At 49.1% G+C, this 20,074-nt stretch overlaps 1 protein-coding gene across 1 annotated transcript; it reads left to right on the top strand.

Moving 5' to 3' along the window:
- The first annotated feature begins 10,521 nt into the window (after positions 1-10,521).
- On the top strand, positions 10,522-19,329 carry KRT76 (keratin 76). The gene is made up of 9 exons (XM_012763055.3): positions 10,522-11,197; positions 12,237-12,457; positions 13,878-13,938; positions 14,573-14,668; positions 15,165-15,329; positions 15,439-15,564; positions 16,218-16,438; positions 17,871-17,905; positions 18,351-19,329. The coding sequence occupies exons 1-9, from the start codon at positions 10,583-10,585 to the stop codon at positions 18,797-18,799; spliced, it is 1,989 nt and encodes a 662-aa protein (XP_012618509.2). The 5' UTR covers positions 10,522-10,582; the 3' UTR covers positions 18,800-19,329.
- Positions 19,330-20,074: the final 745 nt, after the last annotated feature.

Here is a 20,074-nt window from a genome sequence, read left to right as displayed (position 1 = left end):
TGGGCCTCCAGGTGTGGGCACCAGCCACGAAAGCTCAGTCATCTTGGCCTCTGCCCTGCACAAGAAGCGCTGATAAAGTGTTAGTTGGCCACGAGAGTGCTGTCCAGAGGGTCACTGTCAGAAAGGACTCAGGAGCAAGGAGGCCAAGCCCTTCATTTGCAAATGAGAAGACTGAGGCTCAGAGAGGTGGATTGACTCACTTAGGGTCCTGGAGCACATGAAGCTTTGTGCTAAGAGTGGACCCAAGTACCCTGAGTCCAGGGCTCCCTCTGCTTCTCCACACTGTCTGGGGCTGCAGGTGCTGCCTTCCCGGTATGCCATGCTGCCTCGGCACTCGGACAGAACACCCGGGCTGTGGCATAGAAATATCTAGTCAGACCAGGCCAAAGAAGCAGTATTTCCATCCTAGGCCAAAGCTGAACTTATTTCCGAGATGGTGAATGGCCATTGAACAAATCAAACCTGCACCGGGAGTGGAGGAGATTCAGAACAGAGATCTAGCTGCTGGTTCCGCTGCTGATCCAGGAAGGCTTGGTGAAGCAGGTGGTGTTTAGCCACTGCTACCTCATTTTTGGGCAGAAATGTGCCTTTTCTGGTTGGTGTCCCTCTGTGGAAAAGGGGAAGGAGACACAGGTAGGACCCAGCCGGAGGGTTGGCCAGGCCAGTCATGGGGCAGCTGCTTCACCCTGGACAAAGCCATTATTAATGAATTCCTTCCTCCACTCATTCAACCGATATTCATTGAGCTTTCATCCTCTGTTGGGCGTGAGGCTCAATTCTGGAGATGAACTGGTAAGCAAAACTCGGACTCTGACCCCACTCTCATTTTAGTAAGGGAGCCTGACACAAAAAGTAAACAAGTAAATGAATAACATCATTTTAAGTTGTGATAAGTATGTGGGGAAACCAGGGGCTGAGTCGGAGAAATGACAGGACTTGTTAATGGACTGGATGGTGGGGGAGGGGGTGGAAGGGGAAGGGAAGAGTCAGCCATGATGCTCAGTTCCCAGTGTGGGCAACTGGGTGGTGGGTGGTACAATTTACCGAGGTGAGAGGAGGGGTGGGGGGTTGCTGTGCGAGGAACCCCAGGAGCTCTACTCTGAAAAGGGGTAGCTGCTCCTGAGACAGCCCTGGGCGGTCTGGACGGCAGCTGGAGACGTGAGCGTGGATTCAGAAGGGAGTCCCGCCAGGGCTGGAGACTCACACCCAGGCCTCACCAGCACAGGGCGGTGAGGGGACTGATGAGTTCTTCCAGACAGAGGGAAGAGAAGAGGGCCAAGACTGAGTTCCAAGGAAGTGTGAAATGTGGAGTCGAGGAGAGAGGCACAGTCAACTACGCAATAGAGCCTGGTTCAAGTTTTCTAGAATATCTCCACCTGAGAAGTTAAGGGGTTTCTAAAGTGGTTCCAAGGAAAGCCCAGAGCAGGCCTAGCCTTCCTTGGGTCTCAAATCTCACATTCAGACAGTGGGCTCTGTCCTTTGCTGCTCCTCCCTGGACTCTAACCCAGCAGTCCCCAACCTTTTTGGCACCAGGGACCACTTTCATGGAAGGCAATTTTTTTTTTTTTTTTTTTTTTGAGACAGAGTCTCGCTTTGTTTTCCAGGCTAGAGTGAGTGCCGTGGCGTCAGCCTAGCTCACAGCAACCTCAAACTCCTGGGCTTGAGTGATCCTCCTGCCTCAGCCTCCCGAGTAGCTGGGACTACAGGCATGCGCCACCATGCCCGGCTAATTTTTTATATATATATCAGTTGGCCAATTAATTTCTTTCTATTTATAGTAGAGACGGGGGTCTCGCTCTTGCTCAGGCTGGTTTTGAACTCCTGACCTTGAGCAATCCGCCCGCCTCGGCCTCCCAAGAGCTAGGATTACAGGCGTGAGCCACAGCGCCCGGCCTCATGGAAGGCAATTTTTTCATAGACCAGGGGTGGGCATGATTTTGGGATGATTCAAGTGCATTACCTTTATTGTGTACTTTATTTCTATTGTTATTGCATTATAATATATAATGGAATAATTATACAACTCACCATAATGCAGAATCTAATGCCACCGCTATCTGACAGGAGGTGGAGCTCAGGCGGTGATTCGAGCCATGGGGAGGGGCTGAACTACAAAGCTTTGCTCACTTGCCCACTGCTCGCCTCCTGCTGTGTGGCCCGGTTCCTAACACACCACTACCAGTGCCAGTATGTGGCCTGGGGATGGGGAACCACAGTTTAACCTATGCCCACAGGCCCTTGTTCATCCTGTGGGGGTTTATAGGAGCCCCCACTACCTAAGCAGCCCTGTAGTGGTGGAGTGGTGGGGTGGGGCTCCATGCACCTTCTTAAAAGGAAAGCCTGGCTCAGGAGGAATGGGGTGGTGGAGTGGGCTATTTCTTGGAGGTGTCATTGTTCCAGAGGAATGGCCAGGGCAGGTGACTGGGTGCCAGGACCTGAGACCCAAGGAGTTAACTCTATGCTTGGCTGAATATTCTCAGCCCAGCCCTGAAAACATCTTCCAGTTGCAGAGAACTGGATCTGACTCTGAGTACTGCTTCTCTTCCTTTTGCCTTAGCATTTACATAATTTCTTTGTGCAATTCTGTGTTGATTTTCAAGTGCTCTGAAGTTGCTGGGCCTGGGTTGCTTTCTTGTATTTGAACAGATTTTTCATTCTTCAAGGAGGTAGTCAGTGGGTGCTGTGTTGTCCACCCTTTTCCTGTCCGCTAAGGCATGCTTTTTGCCTACAGAGAGAACTTGCAGTGATTGTTGAATGATGCCTACTTGTATTCCTGGGTCCTAAACTGGGGTTTGAGGTCATTAGTTAATGATCAAGAATTTATTTGCTCTCTCCTGCACATTTCTCTTCCTTAGGTGTGGAGTGGTATATCCACTTGCAGTGACACAGAAGAACCAATTTCTAGTGCCACCCCACTCTATCTGCCTACTCTCCCCCTTTAGCTCAGCCATGGGAAGCAATGCTCGATAGAGCACCTTCCTGTTTTAAGAGCTTGTGGACTCCCTGGTTCCTGCTTGATGTTAAGGAGATGAAGGTATGGTTTTAGATTTCAGGTTATTTCCTCCCATCTCCTTCTGGGATATAGTTTATACAGGTCAGAACACGTATCAATGGTGATGGTGACACAAACACCAAAGGCTCAGTGAAGGAATTCAAGGGACTGCTTCCCACAAGAATCTGGAAGTAGTTCAGCACCCACCTGTGGATAATCCAGACTTAACTGTTGATGAGAAAGTTTTGGGTAATTTGTAGGTAAATCTCTACATGAATCTTCTCTGTTTTGCCTAGAGCTGGGAGGGGCTTTTGTCAGTCAAGCATCAGAGATCTCATCTTCTGGGATCTAGGCTGCCCCATGTCTCTGCCTTCTCAGCACTTTGGCCCAGGTGCATTCTCCCTCTGTTGGCAAGGACCAGAAAAGTGGACACCTTGCAATAATTGTGGGATAACAGAGGAAAACTCATGTTCTGAAAACACTTCTTCACATATTTTGTCCATATCTTACCTATATCCCTCACCAGCCCTCCTGGCATGCAAACTGCCCAGTGAACATCCCTGCTGTGCCTAAGTTCAAGCTCATCACCACCAACCTTTCCAACCCAGGCTGAAGGCTGAAGGCTAAGGGCTGAAGGCTGAAGGCGTGTTACTTCTCCTAGGGAACTACTGATGGAGGTGTGGTGGGAGTGATTGGATACCCTTGGAATTCATGGTGACATGACTGAATGGTGACAGCTCCATCAACCCCTGGAGAAGACAAGGGTGGGAAAGGATGGCTCTAAATGGTAATAAAGCTATGGTTCTCAGTGGGGGCAATTTTGACCCCCCCTTCCCAGGGAACATATGGTGATATCTGGTGACACTTTTAGCTGTCACAATTAGAGAAGCACTACTGGCATCTTGAAGGTAGAGGCATGGGTGCTACTAAACACCCCACACTGCATGGGCCAGCTCCCTGAATAATGAAACAGCCAGCTCAAAGTGCCCACAGGGCTGCTGCTGAGAAACCCTGCCCCGAAGCAAGAGGCCATCTTATTCACCCTCTCCCTAGGAGAGGGCCTTTAGCTAGGGTGATATTGGTTACAGCTGAGCTAAATAGGGTGCATGCAGTACATGTTTTTAGAAGCTTATTTGTTTTAAAATGGAAATGCCCTTTTGTTCTGCACAAAGACACAGAAAACAAGCCAGGCAAAGTGTGACCTTATGTGGGGACTTTCAAGACCTGTGCAATGACCTGTGAGGTACTTGCAGTTCTGGTATGAACCTGGCTGTTTTATGCCTCTGTGCTTTGTTGCTCTGTTCCCTTTGCCAGAATGCTCTTCCCACCTTCACTCGCTTGGCTGCCCTCCCTCATCATTGAGGATCACTCAGGCACTGCCTCCCGAAAGCTTGCCCAGACACCTCACATGGCATAGAATGTCTGTCTGGGCTCCCATGGGACTTTGTTTACTCCTTTTTATCATGTGCCATAGTATATTAAAATACTAGTTTTGGTGTCTGTTCTCCACATCAGAATGGAAGTTACCTGAAGGGACGGGTAGATGCTTGGCACACGGCAGGCACTGTGACCTGCATTGACCTAATGGGATCTTGAAAAGAGTAGACTCTTAAATGCAATTGTTGTCCTGACATATTTAACAAAACAACATGATTAAACAACTAACTTTGTTACTGGTGCAAGTCATACATCAGGCATTTTGTATATGTCATCTCATTTAATCCTTAGAACTGCCATAGGAGGCAGGCAGTAATTATCCTCATTTTCTAGATGAGGTGGCTCAGGGAGGCAGAGTGATATGGCTGATGGGAAGTGGCATATATGGCGTCAAATCCAAAGCCCATACTTGTATAACCACTGGGCTATGCTGCCAAACGGGGCTGGCTGATGTCTTCTTGGCTTCTAGGATGTCCTCTCTTGTGTGCTTGCTAACTCTGGCCCATGGTGCTACCAAATCTAAAGTTAATGAGGAAGCAGTAGAGGCCTCTGCCACTGAGACCCTGTGAGGGTGGGTGAGCCCACCTTCAACTCTGGAGGGTTCTGATCTCCAGCAGGAGAAGCCAGACAGTTTGATCATGAACTATACTTTGATAATGACAAGTGTTTCTCCTTGATGCCAAAGGGAAATTCACAAAGTTTAAAACTATTTTCATAAACACAAGTTGATGCTTCAAGGTGGGTCTGTCCATTACATTCTATGGGTGGATTCTTTCAATGCCAAAGTGGACTTTTCATTCTGGGGTGGTGTAATTTGACTTGCTCAAGCCCATATAGAAAAAAAAAAAGAAAGAATTCATGAATTTATGACAGGCTTTGGAGTGGGATAGTCTTATTAAAATCCTGGCTCAGTAAGCTAATTGACTTGGGGCAAGTTAATCAACCTCACATTCTTATCTGTAAAATGTGAATGAAAATTCCAACCTTGCAAAATTTTTATGACAATTAGATATGATACTTGTAAACAGCCTAAGTCAGTGCCTTGTATATGGTAGGCACTCAATCAATCAATGTTAGCTATTTTTATATTCTTTTCACAGATAGGTAATGGGAGTAAAAACAGGAAAGTAGAAATTATTTTCACTAAGACATAGTCCCCACACTTCTGGGAAGTGTGCAGTAGCTCAATAAATTTTTGTTGGTCGATAGGTTGCATTACTGATGAGCCCCTGTGGTGGGAAACACTTGGCCATGCATGGAAAACTGCTTTTATGGAACTTCTTATACAGATGCCATGAGTCCTGGCAACTTGTTGCAAAAACCATCATAGACTTCAACGTTTCATTGACTCTGAACTGGGCTACCCTTTAGGACTCTTCCCTCCTCAACAGCCTCCAAACTGACACCTTCTAGGAGGACTTCACACATGGTCATCATCACAAGTGCTGCCGTGTGCCGACACCTGCCCTGTGCAAGGACTTTCTAATATAACCTCCTACAGTCCCCACGGCACCCCTGTGAGGAGGCTGTGCTAACTCCAATTTACAGACCAGAACTGAGGCCCAGAGGGTAAAACAACCTGCCTGATGTCATGCAACTAGAAAGCCTGGGATTTGAACACAGGCCTGCCTAACTTCAATGCCTCCACGGTTTCCACTCCTTCAAGTTGCAAAGGAAGAGAGGGAGAGGATGCAGTCATTTGAGTTCTGGAAAATCTAGCATGCCAAGGACAGATTGACGGCTTTTGGAAAGAACCAGCAAGATCCACAACTGGTGAGAAATATATGTTGATGGGAGAATTGGTCTTTAGAGACCTTTCCAGGGTCCCACTGCCCTTGTCCCTCCTTCTTTGAGCTCAGCCTTGATCTGCTCTCAGCTTCCTGCCGCCTCACCCGGAACAAGAGCTTCCTCTTGGCTGTATGCCCTCACTTCCCTGACTGGGCTAGCTGCGTATTCTCATCCATCCCGGATGGTCAGTGGGACTAGAGTTTCTCCAAGTACATTCAACAGCATGTTATAGGGAGGGGTTCAGATAGAAAGATCTTGTTAAGTTTGTTTGGGAAGCTCTGATTAAATAAAGGTAAAAAGATTATTTTCTATGGGACCTCTTAGGGCCTTTAATGTGCTAAAGAACTTTATTAAAATCCTAATAAAAAGAGCTATAGACTTTTCATTTTTCAAATTTAATTCACAGAGCCTTTTAATCAAGGCCACTTTGAAGGATGGAATTCTGCCCTAGATAAGCATGGGGAGAGATCCAAGTACCAGACAAAGATATAGGGGTGATTTGAAGTGTGTTTTAATCAAGTATAGAGACAAGATCAGAATTAGAATAAATTGTGATTGCTAACAGCTAAGACTTAGCAACAAAAGTTTAGTTGGACTTAGATGTTTACTTCTTTATCAAGCTTTAGCTATAAAGTGAGCTTGCTCTATATAGTAATATATTTTTATTATTCATTGATTAAAGTTATTTCAGTAGTGATAAGCTTTTGTTTCAACATTATAAAAAGGAGCAAAGAATGCTAATTCTTAGCCGGGGTGGCATACCCATAGTGACTGTTCATTTTTTTGTTATTTTCATTTTTTTTGAGAATTAGTGATTATCTTGAAAATGAGATCTGTGAACCTACACATATATCACTCCCTCATTCTCAGTAGATCCTGCGTGGAGAGGGATGTCTGCTCACCTTGACCTAGAGGCAATGACTACTGTCTCACAATTTGTTCTTCCACTCACGATTATCATTGACAACTCTTAAGCCTTCTCACTGTGGTTGAATACCAGAGAGCAATTTGGATAGAGGGAATGACAGTATTTGGTGACAATCTCCCTATTTTGTCGGAGGGGAAATAAGGACCCAGAGTGCTCAGCCACCTGGCAACCTTTACACAGAAGGTTCTGGCAGGTGGGGGATTAGAACTCAGACTGCCGGCAGCAGGAGGCCCATTTAGACACTATTCTAAAAGGTCCTACAGTGAATAAGAGAAATCTTGCCAAGGATGGCAACTCTGGATATTTCTGGCAGCTCCATTTAAATGCTGAGAAGATGACCCTGCCCTGCTAAATAAGGTGCTGCTTTGGCAGGCTCAGGCGACATGGATTAGGGGAACCCAACCCAGGCCTGCGCTTTTGTGATCTGCTCATAACTCTCTCCCTCACGCTTCCCTGGCCCCTGCCAGGGTGGCAGAGATGAGCCACACTTAGGAGGCTGCCACCCGCTGCCTCAGCACCTGAGCCAAGGGAGGGGAGGCAACCGGAGACACCGATGTCTGCTCTTGTTTGCTTTGGGATCTCTCCGGGGCCTTTAGGTGATCCTGGCTCAGCTTTCTTCCCAGGAAGGGCATTTGATCTTCCGCTTTTAAAGGAATTCCAAAGAATATGAGTAAAGACCTCACCAGGAAGGGCTGGCACTCAATCGACGGGTGGAGTAATGTCACAAGGAAGAACCTGACACAGAATCCCCTTCACGGATTGTCTATGGATACATAATGTTGACTTAAAAATCTAATAATGTTATTTAAAATCTAATAATGTTGATCTAAAATCTAATCATTGATCTAATAATGTTGATTTTTAGGTTTAAAAATCTAAATAATGTTGATTTAAAAATCCAAACATTTATTGTTGGACACGATATATTTAAATTTCAAAACAATGCTGCAAGTAGGGTAGATGCTTCCTTTTACAAATAAGGAAATAGAAAAGTCAAGTTCCCCTGTCCAAGGTCAGTACACAGTGAGAGGTGGACATGGGGTTTGAGCCCAGGTCTCGGAACTCCATCTTGACAGGCCTTTTATTAGACACAGCTACCTTACTCCTATGTGTCACTTTGTAATTTTCAGAGGAATTTCACTTACATTCTATCCCGTAAGGCTCACCACAAACCAATGAAGTAGGAGAGAGTTAGACAGATTAGAGCACAGAATTAATGTGTTCAATTGTGGCCTCAGGTCACCCAACCCAACTCCATCTGAGTGGAGGTGTCACACTTTTCTGTCCCAGGCTGGGTTTCTTACTCTCCACTCATACTCAGCTTCCTTTCCTTACCATCCTTTCAGGTGAGTTTCTCAGGGGTACCGAGTCATCTTGATAACAGCCGGGGCCAAATATGTCATTCCCTTCCCCCTGCCCCCAAACAGAGTCCTCCCGGTTGCCAACTGCACGGTGCTCGCCAGGCGTCAAGCACTGCACTTAACATTCTACATTTATTGAGCTTGTTTAATGCTCCAGCAACCCCGTGAAGTACCTGTTATTATCAGCCCCATTTTACAGCTGATGAAACCTGACACATAAAGTCAAGTACCTTGTCCAAAGGTCGAAGATCTAGTGAGTAGTGGAGCTGGGATCTAACCAGGCGGACTGACGCCAGACACACTGCAGAGCGGGGAATCGGGAATGAGCGGCAGAGCACCTGCAGCCACGCACCTCGATGTCCCTCATGGTCTTTCAGACCAGTCCTCTGCCCTCCACTGGCTTGTCCAGAAACATCCCAGAGAGACAGAGTGTTCACTGCCAAGTTGACTGGAATTCTGGAGATATCCCACCACCTATTTCTTGGGGAGTCTAGAATCAGTCCCTCCTGCTCCTGTCATACGTGTAAAATCTCCTACATAGACGACAACCTGAGAAGTTGCTCTTGCCACGTGTGGTGTGGGTGGGTGTGGAGGTGGGTTGGCATGGGGGTGGGGGATGGGCAAGCTCTTGGAAGTGAGAGCAGTGATTCATGTGTGTGTCTGTTCTGCCATCAGGGGTCCTCCATCCTCCCACTCTGGCCCAGATGGAACATCCTGGGTCTAGACCAGGGCTTCCCAAATTTCCTGGATCATAAGGATTACCGGGAGGGCTTATTAAAAATACAAACATTATGATCTTCATTCATAGGACTGGGGTGGGAGCTGGGTCTAGGTATTATACTCTTAGATATTGGCCATCAGTCAGTCAACACACATTTGTGCTGTACTTGCCCTGTGCTAGGAGCTGGACATTCAGCATGGGTAGGACTCAAGCCCTTCCCTCGAGGAGCTCAGGGCATACGGGGGTACTGATTAGTAAACAGGCAAGTGTACTTTTTGCCAGGCCTGTGATGGGGAAAGTACAGGGTGGGAAAACAGGGAGGGGTGTCGGACCCAGACCAGGTGGTAGAGCAAGGAGGAGATCCTACCCACCAGATCTGAGTAAGGGCCCAGACATGACACACACTCCCATCCTAAGATGAGTGGGACCCTTGAGCTGACTCTACCAGTCAGGTGAAATGTCCTCTCATTCTGTCCCCTCCTGCTCCTGGATCTAGAAATCACCTGCTATTAGTGTAGGATGGAGGGTGGGGGGCTTGGTCTGAGACGCCCCCCACCCCCACCCCATGCATGTCCTCTCCTCTTCCCAAGCCTCACACTTGTTTGCTACATGTCATGAGCCTCCCTTTTCCCATGGTCCAAACATGTTAGTTCCACATTAGTTCCTTTCCCATAAGCAGCATTTCTCAGCTCAGAGTCCAGGCTTGCTTAGATGGATGCCTTTGGCTGGGGTCGTGGCAGAGTGGACCCTGTGGAGTCAGTGCACCTCTTACCTCTCGCCCCTACTCCAGCACCTTTCTGAGGTGTTGGGCACAGGTGAAATGCCATCAGAAGACAATGCCCAACAATGGGAGAAACAGGCTCAGCCAGTGGGGGAGCCCTGGACACGGTGGCACTGCGGGGAAGGACCCAGCCCACCTGGAAGAGGTTGTGCTGTCCTCAGCCTCTGTGTCATGTTGCTCAGTGCCTCCTAATCCCCTGGTGTCTAAAGCCAATTCATCCTGCTGGAACAGGTGCTGCTTGGGTTCCCTAAGACCCTTGAGGAAATCACACAAGGGGAGGGAGGAGCTCCAGCATTTTGTCAACTGAGGCAAGTTTGGGTGATTAAGCTAAGAAAGCAAAGCCATTTTGGCCCAGAGGATTATCTTTGAGGTGTGCTGGGAACCAAGGAGTAACTTATTGCCTGCAAGGCAAGCCAAACCCAAGATGACTCTCAACTAATTGCTCGCCTCTCCTTCTGCCAAGCCAGGCTCCCTGGTATATAAAGGCCAGTCTCCTCTGTCGTCCTCATCCTCTGTCTTCATCCCTCTCCGCTCCTGCTAAGTGATCGCTAACTCACCTCCAAGCTCTCTCACCATGAACAGACAAATCTGCAAGAAATCCTTCAGTGGCGGGAGCCAGGGCTTCTCCGGCCGCTCCGCTGTGGTCTCCGGCAGCACCAGGATGAGCTGTGTGGCCCGCTCTGGGGGAGCCAGCGGAGGGGCCTGTGGGTTCCGGAGCGGAGCAGGTGGTTTTGGCAGTCGCAGCCTCTACAACCTGGGAGGCAACAAGAGCATTTCCATCAGTGTGGCAGGTGGTAGCTCCCGGGCTGGTGGCTTTGGTGGAGGGCGTAGCAGCTGTGGCTTTGGGGGCAGTTATGGAAGTGGCTTTGGGGGAGGTTATGGAGGTGGCTTTGGTGGTGGCTTTGGTGGTGGCAGAGGAGTAGGTGGTAGCTTTGGAGGGGTTGGTGGCTTTGGAGGAGCTGGTGGCTTTGGAGGAGCTGGTGGCTTTGGTGGTTCTGGAGGTTTTGGTGGTCCTGGTGGGTTTGGTGGTCCTGGTGGCTTCCCTGGGGGAATCCAGGAAGTGACTGTCAACCAGAGCCTCCTGCAGCCCCTCAATGTGGAAATCGACCCCCAGATTGGGCAAGTAAAGGCCCAGGAGCGGGAGCAGATCAAGACCCTCAACAACAAGTTCGCCTCCTTCATTGACAAGGTGAGGGCAAAGCACAGAGGTGTTGTGGAGAGTTCGAGCTGCCCAAGGGGTTGGATAGGAAGATGCCAGGGGGACCTGTGAGACATGGAGGCAGAGATGCCTGGCTCTGGTCCTGTTTCTGCCTTGGTCCCTACAGGACAGTGAGCAGCATGTCTCTCTTGCTCTTTGGGCCCTGTTTTCCCAGTTGTGAAATGGGGAAAGGGTCCTAATGTCCTTCTAGGAATGAAACAAGGGAAAATGAGGTGAGGGTCCAAACACGCTCATAGCTCTGAAGAATGGGGCATTAGTCACGAAATAGTGCAGTTAACTTTCAATTCCTCCTGAAAAGCCATGCTTGATAATCCAAACTAGCTGGTAATCAAACTTACAGTGGTACAGATCTTGGAACTACCTCTAAATGGCGAGTATTGGCAGCCGACTTACCTTGCAAACGATGCTGCTCTTCAGCCAATGTTAACCTGAGCTGCCCACGCTGGGGTGGGGGCGGGTGTGCTGAGTCTGTGGGGAGCAAGTCCAGGATAGAAGTGAAGCCTAGGTCAGCTGCAAGCTGAGTAACTGAAAGGAGGTCTTCATATATGAAACTTCTAAAGTTAGTTAGAAGTGTTAGACCCTTTTCATTAAAGACTGGCTTCACTGCCTTTATGGAGCTGAAAACAGCTTATATCTAAAAACACACCTAGGACAGTCCCAGATTTGACTCTTAGCTTTGTTACTTAGTAGACATGTCACTTTGGGCAACTGAAACTCTTTGAGCCTCACTTTCCTTATCTACAAAATCAGGATCATGACACCTTTTTTGCAGGTGGTTGTGAGGATTGAGATAGAATATATGAACATAGCAAATATAACACAAGCGCTCAACAGGTTCTAGCTCTCCCTTTCTAAATGCTCATTCGTCCCAAATTCCAGAAAACAGAGGTAACCAATTGCAGATTGAAGGAAGACCTGGGTTTATTCTCCACATTTCCATTGTTTGGGATTGGTGGCCCCAGGTGCCCAACTTAAGAGGCTGACTCCTTTTCTCCCTCCCCTGACGCAGGTGCGGTTCCTGGAGCAGCAGAACAAGGTCCTGGAGACCAAGTGGGAGCTGCTCCAGCAGCAGACCACAGGCTCCGGCTCGGGCCCCAGCAGCCTGGAGCCTTTCTTTGAATCCTACATCAGCTTCCTGAGCAAGCAGCTGGATTCGCTTCTCGGGGAGAGGGGGAACCTGGAGGGAGAGCTGAAGAACATGCAGGACCTGGTGGAAGACTTCAAAAAGAAGTGAGGGCTCCCACGAGGGAGTTTCTCCTTCTGGGGGATTAGCAGGGAGGTGTGGTCCTAATTGGGATTTTGACTGTTCCTGACTGTACCTTCAGTCAATACTCTGGGCTGGGCTTATTGAGTGAAGTGTGACCACACACAAGGGGGTGAGAAGATGGGGACTGCAACTTCCATGTGGCTGATTATTACATATTTTCCAGTCTCCAGGCAGGCCCCCTCCCATTCCAGCCCAGATGGACAAAAGAGTCCTTCCAGAGTTTAGAGCCCTTTAGGATGGGGAGCCCTCCACACTTTACTGCACACAGGAATCCCCTTGGAAGCTTGTCAGTAATGCATATTCCTGTATTCCAGTCTCCCATATTCTGAATCAGCAGGTGTGGGGCAGGTCTCAGGAGCCTGAGTGCTCCCTAGCTCCTGGAGATGCTAGGCAGATGGTCCAGGGCTGCATTTGGTAAAGTGCTCTTTCAATGTGTCCCTTCCAACCTCCTGTTTCTGAAGCTTTGTCAGGTCTCTCCTGCACGTTCTAAATTGCAGTTCACATCCTCTGAGGTCTGTGAGAGGTAAACTGGTCCTCTCAAGGTGAGAGGGAGCTCCAGACAGTCCCAGGGATCAGGACCTCCAGGGTAGGTACCCTGCTCTGGGAGGCCCCATTCCCATCCGACTGCACAGACCCAGTGGGCACCCACCCTATGGCAGGCTCTGAACTGGGCTCTGGGAGTCCAGAGCCACTCAGCTTCACATTGCCCAGAAACCTGTTTTCTCCCAGAATCATTCCAATTCTCCAACCTTCATGAAATGCAAACTGCTGGTAAGAGATTTTAGTCCTTAACAAGCAGGACTCCCACAGCCTTGATGCATTCAGAAAGCTTGAGTTCATTTTTATCCCAAATTCTTATAAGCAGCAGCAACTGTCATTAAGGAAAACAGAAACAGAGAAAACAGAGGCAGAAACACTGGGTGAGAGCAAATATCTCTTTGGGTCCCTTCGGCACACATGGTGCTTTGTGAGGTCAATCAAAGAGCCCAGGCAGGTAGTCAGGTTCCTTGAAGTCTTCCCTTGCCCTGACTACTCACACTACTGCCTGTCAAGGGGTTTAGAAGAAGGAGGGCAAGGCAGTGCCCTGACTCTGCAAGCTCTCTGGGCAGGATCAGCTACATAATCTGCAGTGCTCAGTGAAAAATGAGAATACAGGGCCCTTGTTAACAAACCATAAAGAATTTCAAGATGGTGCCAGCAGAGCATTCGGCCGAGTGTGGGGACTGTCTGAGCCCAGGGTCTTGTGTAACTCCACGGGTCACATGCCCACAAAGTTGGTCCTGCCTCTGGGTGAGGAGATGCTGCACAAGTGCCTGGGATCCTCATCTCTTTTTTTCATGTCTGAAATATCACTGTCCAAATGTGTGCCTCTTTCTGTTTCAGGTATGAAGATGAGATTAACAAACGCACCACAGCAGAGAATGAGTTTGTGGGGCTCAAGAAGGTAGGTGAGCTAGGATGGGCATATCCACACTCCCTTTCTGGGAGCTGCCCCCATGGGGAGAGCAGAGCCAGCCACTCTGGGGCACAGAGATCCTGTGCTGTGTGCAGGATTTACATTTTTCTTTACATTTTTGGGAATGAGGTGTTTGAGGAAGGAAGCTGCTTTAAGTACATTGCCGTGGGGGACATATCTTAAAATGCCACTGCAACTAATGAACTGGTGTGCAGCATTAATCAAGGTTTTTCAGCCTACAAATGTACCCTGGATATTAGCAATCAACAAATACTTGTTGCACATTTAAACCAGTCACCATAAAGACGAAGTAATGAGAATACCCTTATTTCTATCAGGAGGTTGGGTTTTTGGTACTTCCTAACCAAAGTCACATAAATATTAGGTAATGGGATTTTTCTACCCTAAAATTAGATGGCTACTCTGTGCCTGGCTAATATGCTTTGTATTTTGTTAAAGCATTGGGGTTTGATTGGTCAAAGCAATTAAAATAGTTTTCTTCATTTTCAAAGGGAAGGTGAGGAGGAGGGCTGGGGAGGGACAAAGAAGAGATGAAGACTTAGGAAGGAGCGGTGGTGGGGAGGGGGGCTGAGGTCATTCTTTGGGTCTGACCACCCTTCAGGATGTGGACGCGGCTTACATGAACAAGGTGGAGCTGCAGGCCAAGGTGGACAGCCTGATGGATGAAGTCAACTTCCTGAGGACCCTCTATGACATGGTAATTCCCTAGTTTGCCGAGCTCCAGAGCCTTCCTGTCTGCATCTTCCCAAGCATGCGTCCCAAGTGTAACTTTAGGGGACAGTCAAGCAGCAGGACACATAAAACCAGCAATAGGGCCCAGAACTCATCTCTGTCCCCTGAGGAAATGTTAACTTAGCCTGCATAGACCTGGCCCACAGGCCAGGGTCCCTCTTTGTCCTCAGACCATTTGGCTCTTGGTCTGGTTTCTACACCAGTGTCACTGCTAGTTTCTTTATCATACTCCTCCCTACTCTGACACAGTAGGCCTCACTGGCTGACACTTTCGGACTGACAACCTGTTTATATTTGCATGTTTCTGGCATCCTTTTAGGCTATAGCAGGGCCTGAAATGTAAGTTTATTTTTCCAAGTGTCCCATTCCTAGCCCATTCTTGGGGTATTTCTGCTAGTAGAGGATTCTGGCATCTCCTGGGGTCAGGGGGTGGTGAAAGTGACGATCCATGTTTCTTGCAGGAGCTGTCCCAGATGCAGAGCCACGTCAGTGACACGTCCGTCATCCTGTCCATGGACAACAACCGCTGCCTGGACCTGGACAGCATCATTGCCGAGGTCCGTGCCCAGTATGAGGACATCGCCCAGAGGAGCAAGGCCGAGGCTGAGGCCCTGTACCAGACCAAGGTGGGAGCCCTCCCCTTGTCCCTATGCTCTAGTTTTAGGACCCAGTGATCTTCATCAAGCATGTGCCTACATTTTGCCAAACCATGTTGATTGGTGTGTTTGCTTTCAGCTCGGGGAGCTGCAGACCACAGCCGGCAGACACGGGGATGACCTGAGGAACACTAAGAGTGAGATCGCCGAGCTCAATAGGATGATCCAGAGGCTGCGGGCTGAGATCGAGAGCGTCAAGAAGCAGGTGGGGCTTGGTCTAATGGACAGATCCTGGAGGTCTTCTGGGCCCTGGGGAAAAGGAGAAGCACCAGCTGTGCTCTCCTGTCACATGCTGTTTCTGTCCTTTCATGGTGTCACACAGTCTCTGGGAATGTCTGTTCTCCCACATGTTCCTCCTGGAGGCTGGGATTCTGGGAATGCTCCCTAAGGAGAGGTGTTGGTCCATTCTGGTTTGCCCAGAAAATCTTACAACTGTAGTGTTGGCCTTAAACACACAGCCCTCAGCAGGATCTGCCCTCAGTGAAGCTATTTATCATGCTCTTCACATAACCTCATGGCTGCTCTGCATTATTGGAATGGAGTGATTAAGCAAAGGAGTTTTTAACAGTCTTGCAAAAAACATCAGAGACTAACCAGATCACTACTCCTTTACCAGCCTAGGAAAGCAAATCAGTGTTCCTTTTCCTGATGAGACATGTGTTGATTTCAATGGGCCGAAGATGAATTAATCAATTGCAAAATTGGCTTCTGTTTTCTGAGCATGCTCCATTGGGATTTCTAAGGCAGGGGAGGAAGGGAAGGAAGGGATGCTGGATTGGGGGAGAAGATCTCCTCTCAAAAGATCAAATGTTTGTTTCCTGGCCATTATGCTAATTGATCTTCTACCTCCTGCTCCAGAATGCCAACCTGCAGACGGCCATTGCGGAAGCTGAGCAGCGTGGGGAGATGGCTCTCAAGGATGCCAACGCCAAGCTCCAAGACTTGCAGGCTGCCCTACAAAAGGCCAAGGATGACCTGGCCCGGCTGCTGCGTGACTACCAGGAGCTGATGAATGTGAAGCTGGCCCTGGACGTGGAGATCGCCACCTACCGCAAGCTGCTGGAGGGTGAGGAGTGCAGGTGAGAAGCCATGGGGTCACCATTCTCCAGATAAGATTTGAGACTGAACTTTGATAATGAGGAAAGGGGGCAAGACGATAAGAAGGAGAACACTCAGATGAAGGCAAGAAGTCTCCTGAATGACAGAGTTAAGGATTTGAGCCCTCACTGTTTTATATTAGTTGAGATCCAATTCTCTAATTTATCCTGGACATCAATATTGCATTACCTACCTCTATCAATGTCTACTATGTGCAATGTGTTAGGAAAGTGCTTTGGAGTTGTGACAAAATTTTAGATCTGTTCACTGGAACTTTCTGAGGTGACAAAAATATTCTATTCTTGAGCTAATACAGTAGCCATTAACCACTTGAGCACTTGAAATGTGGCTAATGCAACCGGGAAACTGAGTTTTACATCTAATTTAATTTTAATTACCTTAAATAGCTTCATGTGGCTAGTGGCTACTATACTGGAAAGTTCAGTATAGACAGTCCTCCGATCTCCCCACCCCTGAAGCTGAGTCCATCCGGGGAGAGGGTTGATACATACATATTCCTGGAAAATGACACAACATTAAGTGGCAGACAAAGGCTTAATGAGTGGATATCAAATGCTAAAGGACTGTGCAGAATTTAGAGATCTTCCTGCTGACCCACTGCTGCACACATCCTGTGGGGGTGGCGGGCTCACAGTGTGATGGAGGCAGCAGGACCCAAGTATGAGCAGAAAAGGACTTCTTATGAGTCTCTATAGAAAAGAGTGAAGATGGTGTTAAGTGTATCGAGAGTCGTGGGGTGAGGAGAGAGCGGTTAACCAGTGGGCACACGTTGGCAAGGTGGGCAGACACATTCCACGTCTGCTCAGCTAGATGGACGTGTCTGCTCCATGAACAAGAAAGAGGCACAGGATGGGCAGGACATTTCAAATCCATCGTGTGTGGAATGTTAGGTCCTCTCATATTTTCTCCACCTTGAGTAACCTTGAGTAACTGCCATCACCTCCACCACCACCCCAGGAGGGCTCACTGGGGAAGGCTTCCTGGAAAGGGAAAGTTGGAAATAAAGCCGGGGCTGGGAAGACAAGAAAGGGAGGGCATGCCAAGGTGGGAGGATGGTCTCAGCAGGGGATGGGAGGTGAGGACAGGACAAGTTGGGGTTGGGAGTTGAGTACTTTGCCTGGAGGAATCTTTATGCTATGGGGAAAAGGGTAGGAAGATGGAGCAATGGGCTGTGGTTGGTGGAGGTCCTGGAAGTCTCCATCCCGGAAGCAGCACCCTTTCTCTGGGAAGCTAAGGTCATGGAAACAGACTGGAAACAGCCTTTCTTCTCCCAGGAGCTTGACCCTTAGTAGGGCAAATGAGAGGATATGGCTCCCAAGGATGTGAACCCTCAGCTCTCTGGCTGTTGACTCATTGCAGAAAGAATTCCCATCTCCTTCTCTTCCTTTTCAGGATGTCTGGAGAGTGTCAGAGTGCTGTGAGCATTTGTAAGTAACCCATTCAAAAAATTTCTCTCTGGGTTGTGAAAAGGGCAATGAGAAACATCCTCACTGACTGACCTTCAGGCAAGAGGGCCTGACCCATTCAAAGAGGCCAGGCCACTTGAAAGCATCTAGGGTCTCAGGCCACGGCCACCCACTCTGCCTTTAGTGTAACTGCCCCTGGAAATCTCTTAGTCCAAAGCTAAAACCCCGTGGTCTTGGGGAGTGCCCTAGGTTGGAGAACCCGAAATTTCAGTGGACACTTTTGGTTCCTATTTTTGGGAAAGGGCAGCAAAGGGCCAGGCTCACTCTCACTGTTTGCTAGCGGAGGAATTAGAGGAGCTTAGCATCTTTCTCTAAGTCACACAGCCAAGCAGGGCAGGACTGCGTTAGACCTGGGCCTCCGGCTTGCCAGGCTTTTCGTCTGAATTGAGTGCCTATTCTTCCGCAGCGGTGGTCAGCAACGTCACCAGCACAAGCAGCAGCGCTGGCGGTAGCCGCGGAGGCTTTGGAGGGGTCAGCGGCAGCAGCAGTGGTGGCTACAGAGGCGGTAGCAGCAGCAGCAGAGGCAGCAGCGGCGGCTATGGAGGAGTCAGCGGCGGCAGCAGCAGCTACGGAGGGGTCAGTGGTGGCAGCAGCAGCGGCTACGGAGGGGTCAGCGGTGGCAGCAGTGGGGGCAGGGGCAGCAGCGGGGGTTACCAGAGCGGCAGCAGTGGTTACCAGAGCGGCAGCAGTGGGAGCAGGCTTGGCGGTGCCGGCAGCAGCTCCGTGAGCCAGAGTGGAATGGGCTCCAGCTCCGGCAGCATCCAGACCTCTGGAGGCTACAAGTCTGGCAGTGGGGGCAGCACCAGTGTCCGCTTCTCCCAGACCACCAGCTCCAGCCAATACAGTTCCAAGTGATCCTCTGGGCCACATTTCCGTCCCCGCCTGCTTCCCTCTCAGCCTGCAATAGTACTTCCCCCTCTCTGCCTGGCATGGATAGATACACATGGCACAACCACACTTTCCCTCAAGTTTCCCGGAGAAAGGGCTGACCTCCTGGCTCCTCCACCCCCAAGACCTCTCCTGCGCCATGGAGATCCAGCTGCTAGTCTGGGATGATGATGCTCCTGGAAGAGCCCCTGTGATGGCCCCTTACTTTGGACAGCAACACCTGAGCCGAAGCCAGTCTGGGCCTTCCCAGCCTGGCTGTTCCCACTCTGGTCTGTCTCTTTCTCACTGAGAGTGGATGGTCTGAAGCCAGCACATCTCAGCCCCTCCTGAGGAGGCTGGATGGTCAAGATCTCCAGACTGTTGGTTCCCAGGGAGCCCTCTCCACATCTGGGCATCGTATCCCAACTCACTTCCGTCCCCTAGTTCCTTGTGCCGTGGAGCCTCTGGTGATTAGTATGTCATACTTTCTTTTCTCAATAAATTGCACTGTTATTTCATATTCTGGTGTTTGGCTTTCATTCCAGGAGTCACAGAATATCAAGGCCTCAAAGTGAAGGGAAATTAGGTGGTGGTGGTGGTGGTCTTCTAGAAGTTCAATAGCTGATATAAAGACCACTGAATAGTCTTGGCTTCTCCTTTATTTATTTGGTTGGGTTGTGATAGGTCTGCCCAAGAGTGTTTATGTTGTTTAAGTGGAGACCTTCCTCACTCCTAACGAGGTCATTCCATCCATCCTCCAGCCTCTGAGCAGGCCTCTGTGATCCATTCTTGGAAGAGGGTTCTGCAGTTCATTAGGGGAACTGGTTCCACTGGGACTTCAACCTTTTTGCTCCACTCACACTCATTCAGATACAGAATAAATTCTCTCTCTATAAACACAGTTCCTGGGATCTGAAGGGGCTATACATAACACCCTTTTCTCTTGGTTTTGAGCCAATTAAAAAATAAGACACAAGAATGAGCAGATAGAAAGGCAATATTACCAACAAAGCAGATACTGGAAAATGTATCTTAAGCCTTGGGTGGAAAGGGTTTCCTTTTACAGGACTTCAGGATGAGGCTAGATTTCCCATCTGGGCAGAAGCAGCATAGGGCCACTGCAGCCTTCCCTAGGGGTCAGACCCCTCACGGCGGGGGAGAATGTAGGAGAGCAGAACACACGCTTGCTATGACAGCCAGTGCTAAGAGAGAGGGCCATTGCTCTGCATGCCCAGATCCTCCTTCCACACACGCCAATCAGGT

The sequence above is a fragment of the Microcebus murinus genome, chromosome 10 (genome assembly GCF_040939455.1).
Source record: "Microcebus murinus isolate Inina chromosome 10, M.murinus_Inina_mat1.0, whole genome shotgun sequence".
NCBI classification, from domain to species: Eukaryota; Metazoa; Chordata; class Mammalia; order Primates; family Cheirogaleidae; genus Microcebus; species Microcebus murinus.
The sequence above is the reverse complement of the archived record's forward strand: the minus strand, read 5'-3'. Positions and strand labels throughout refer to the sequence as shown.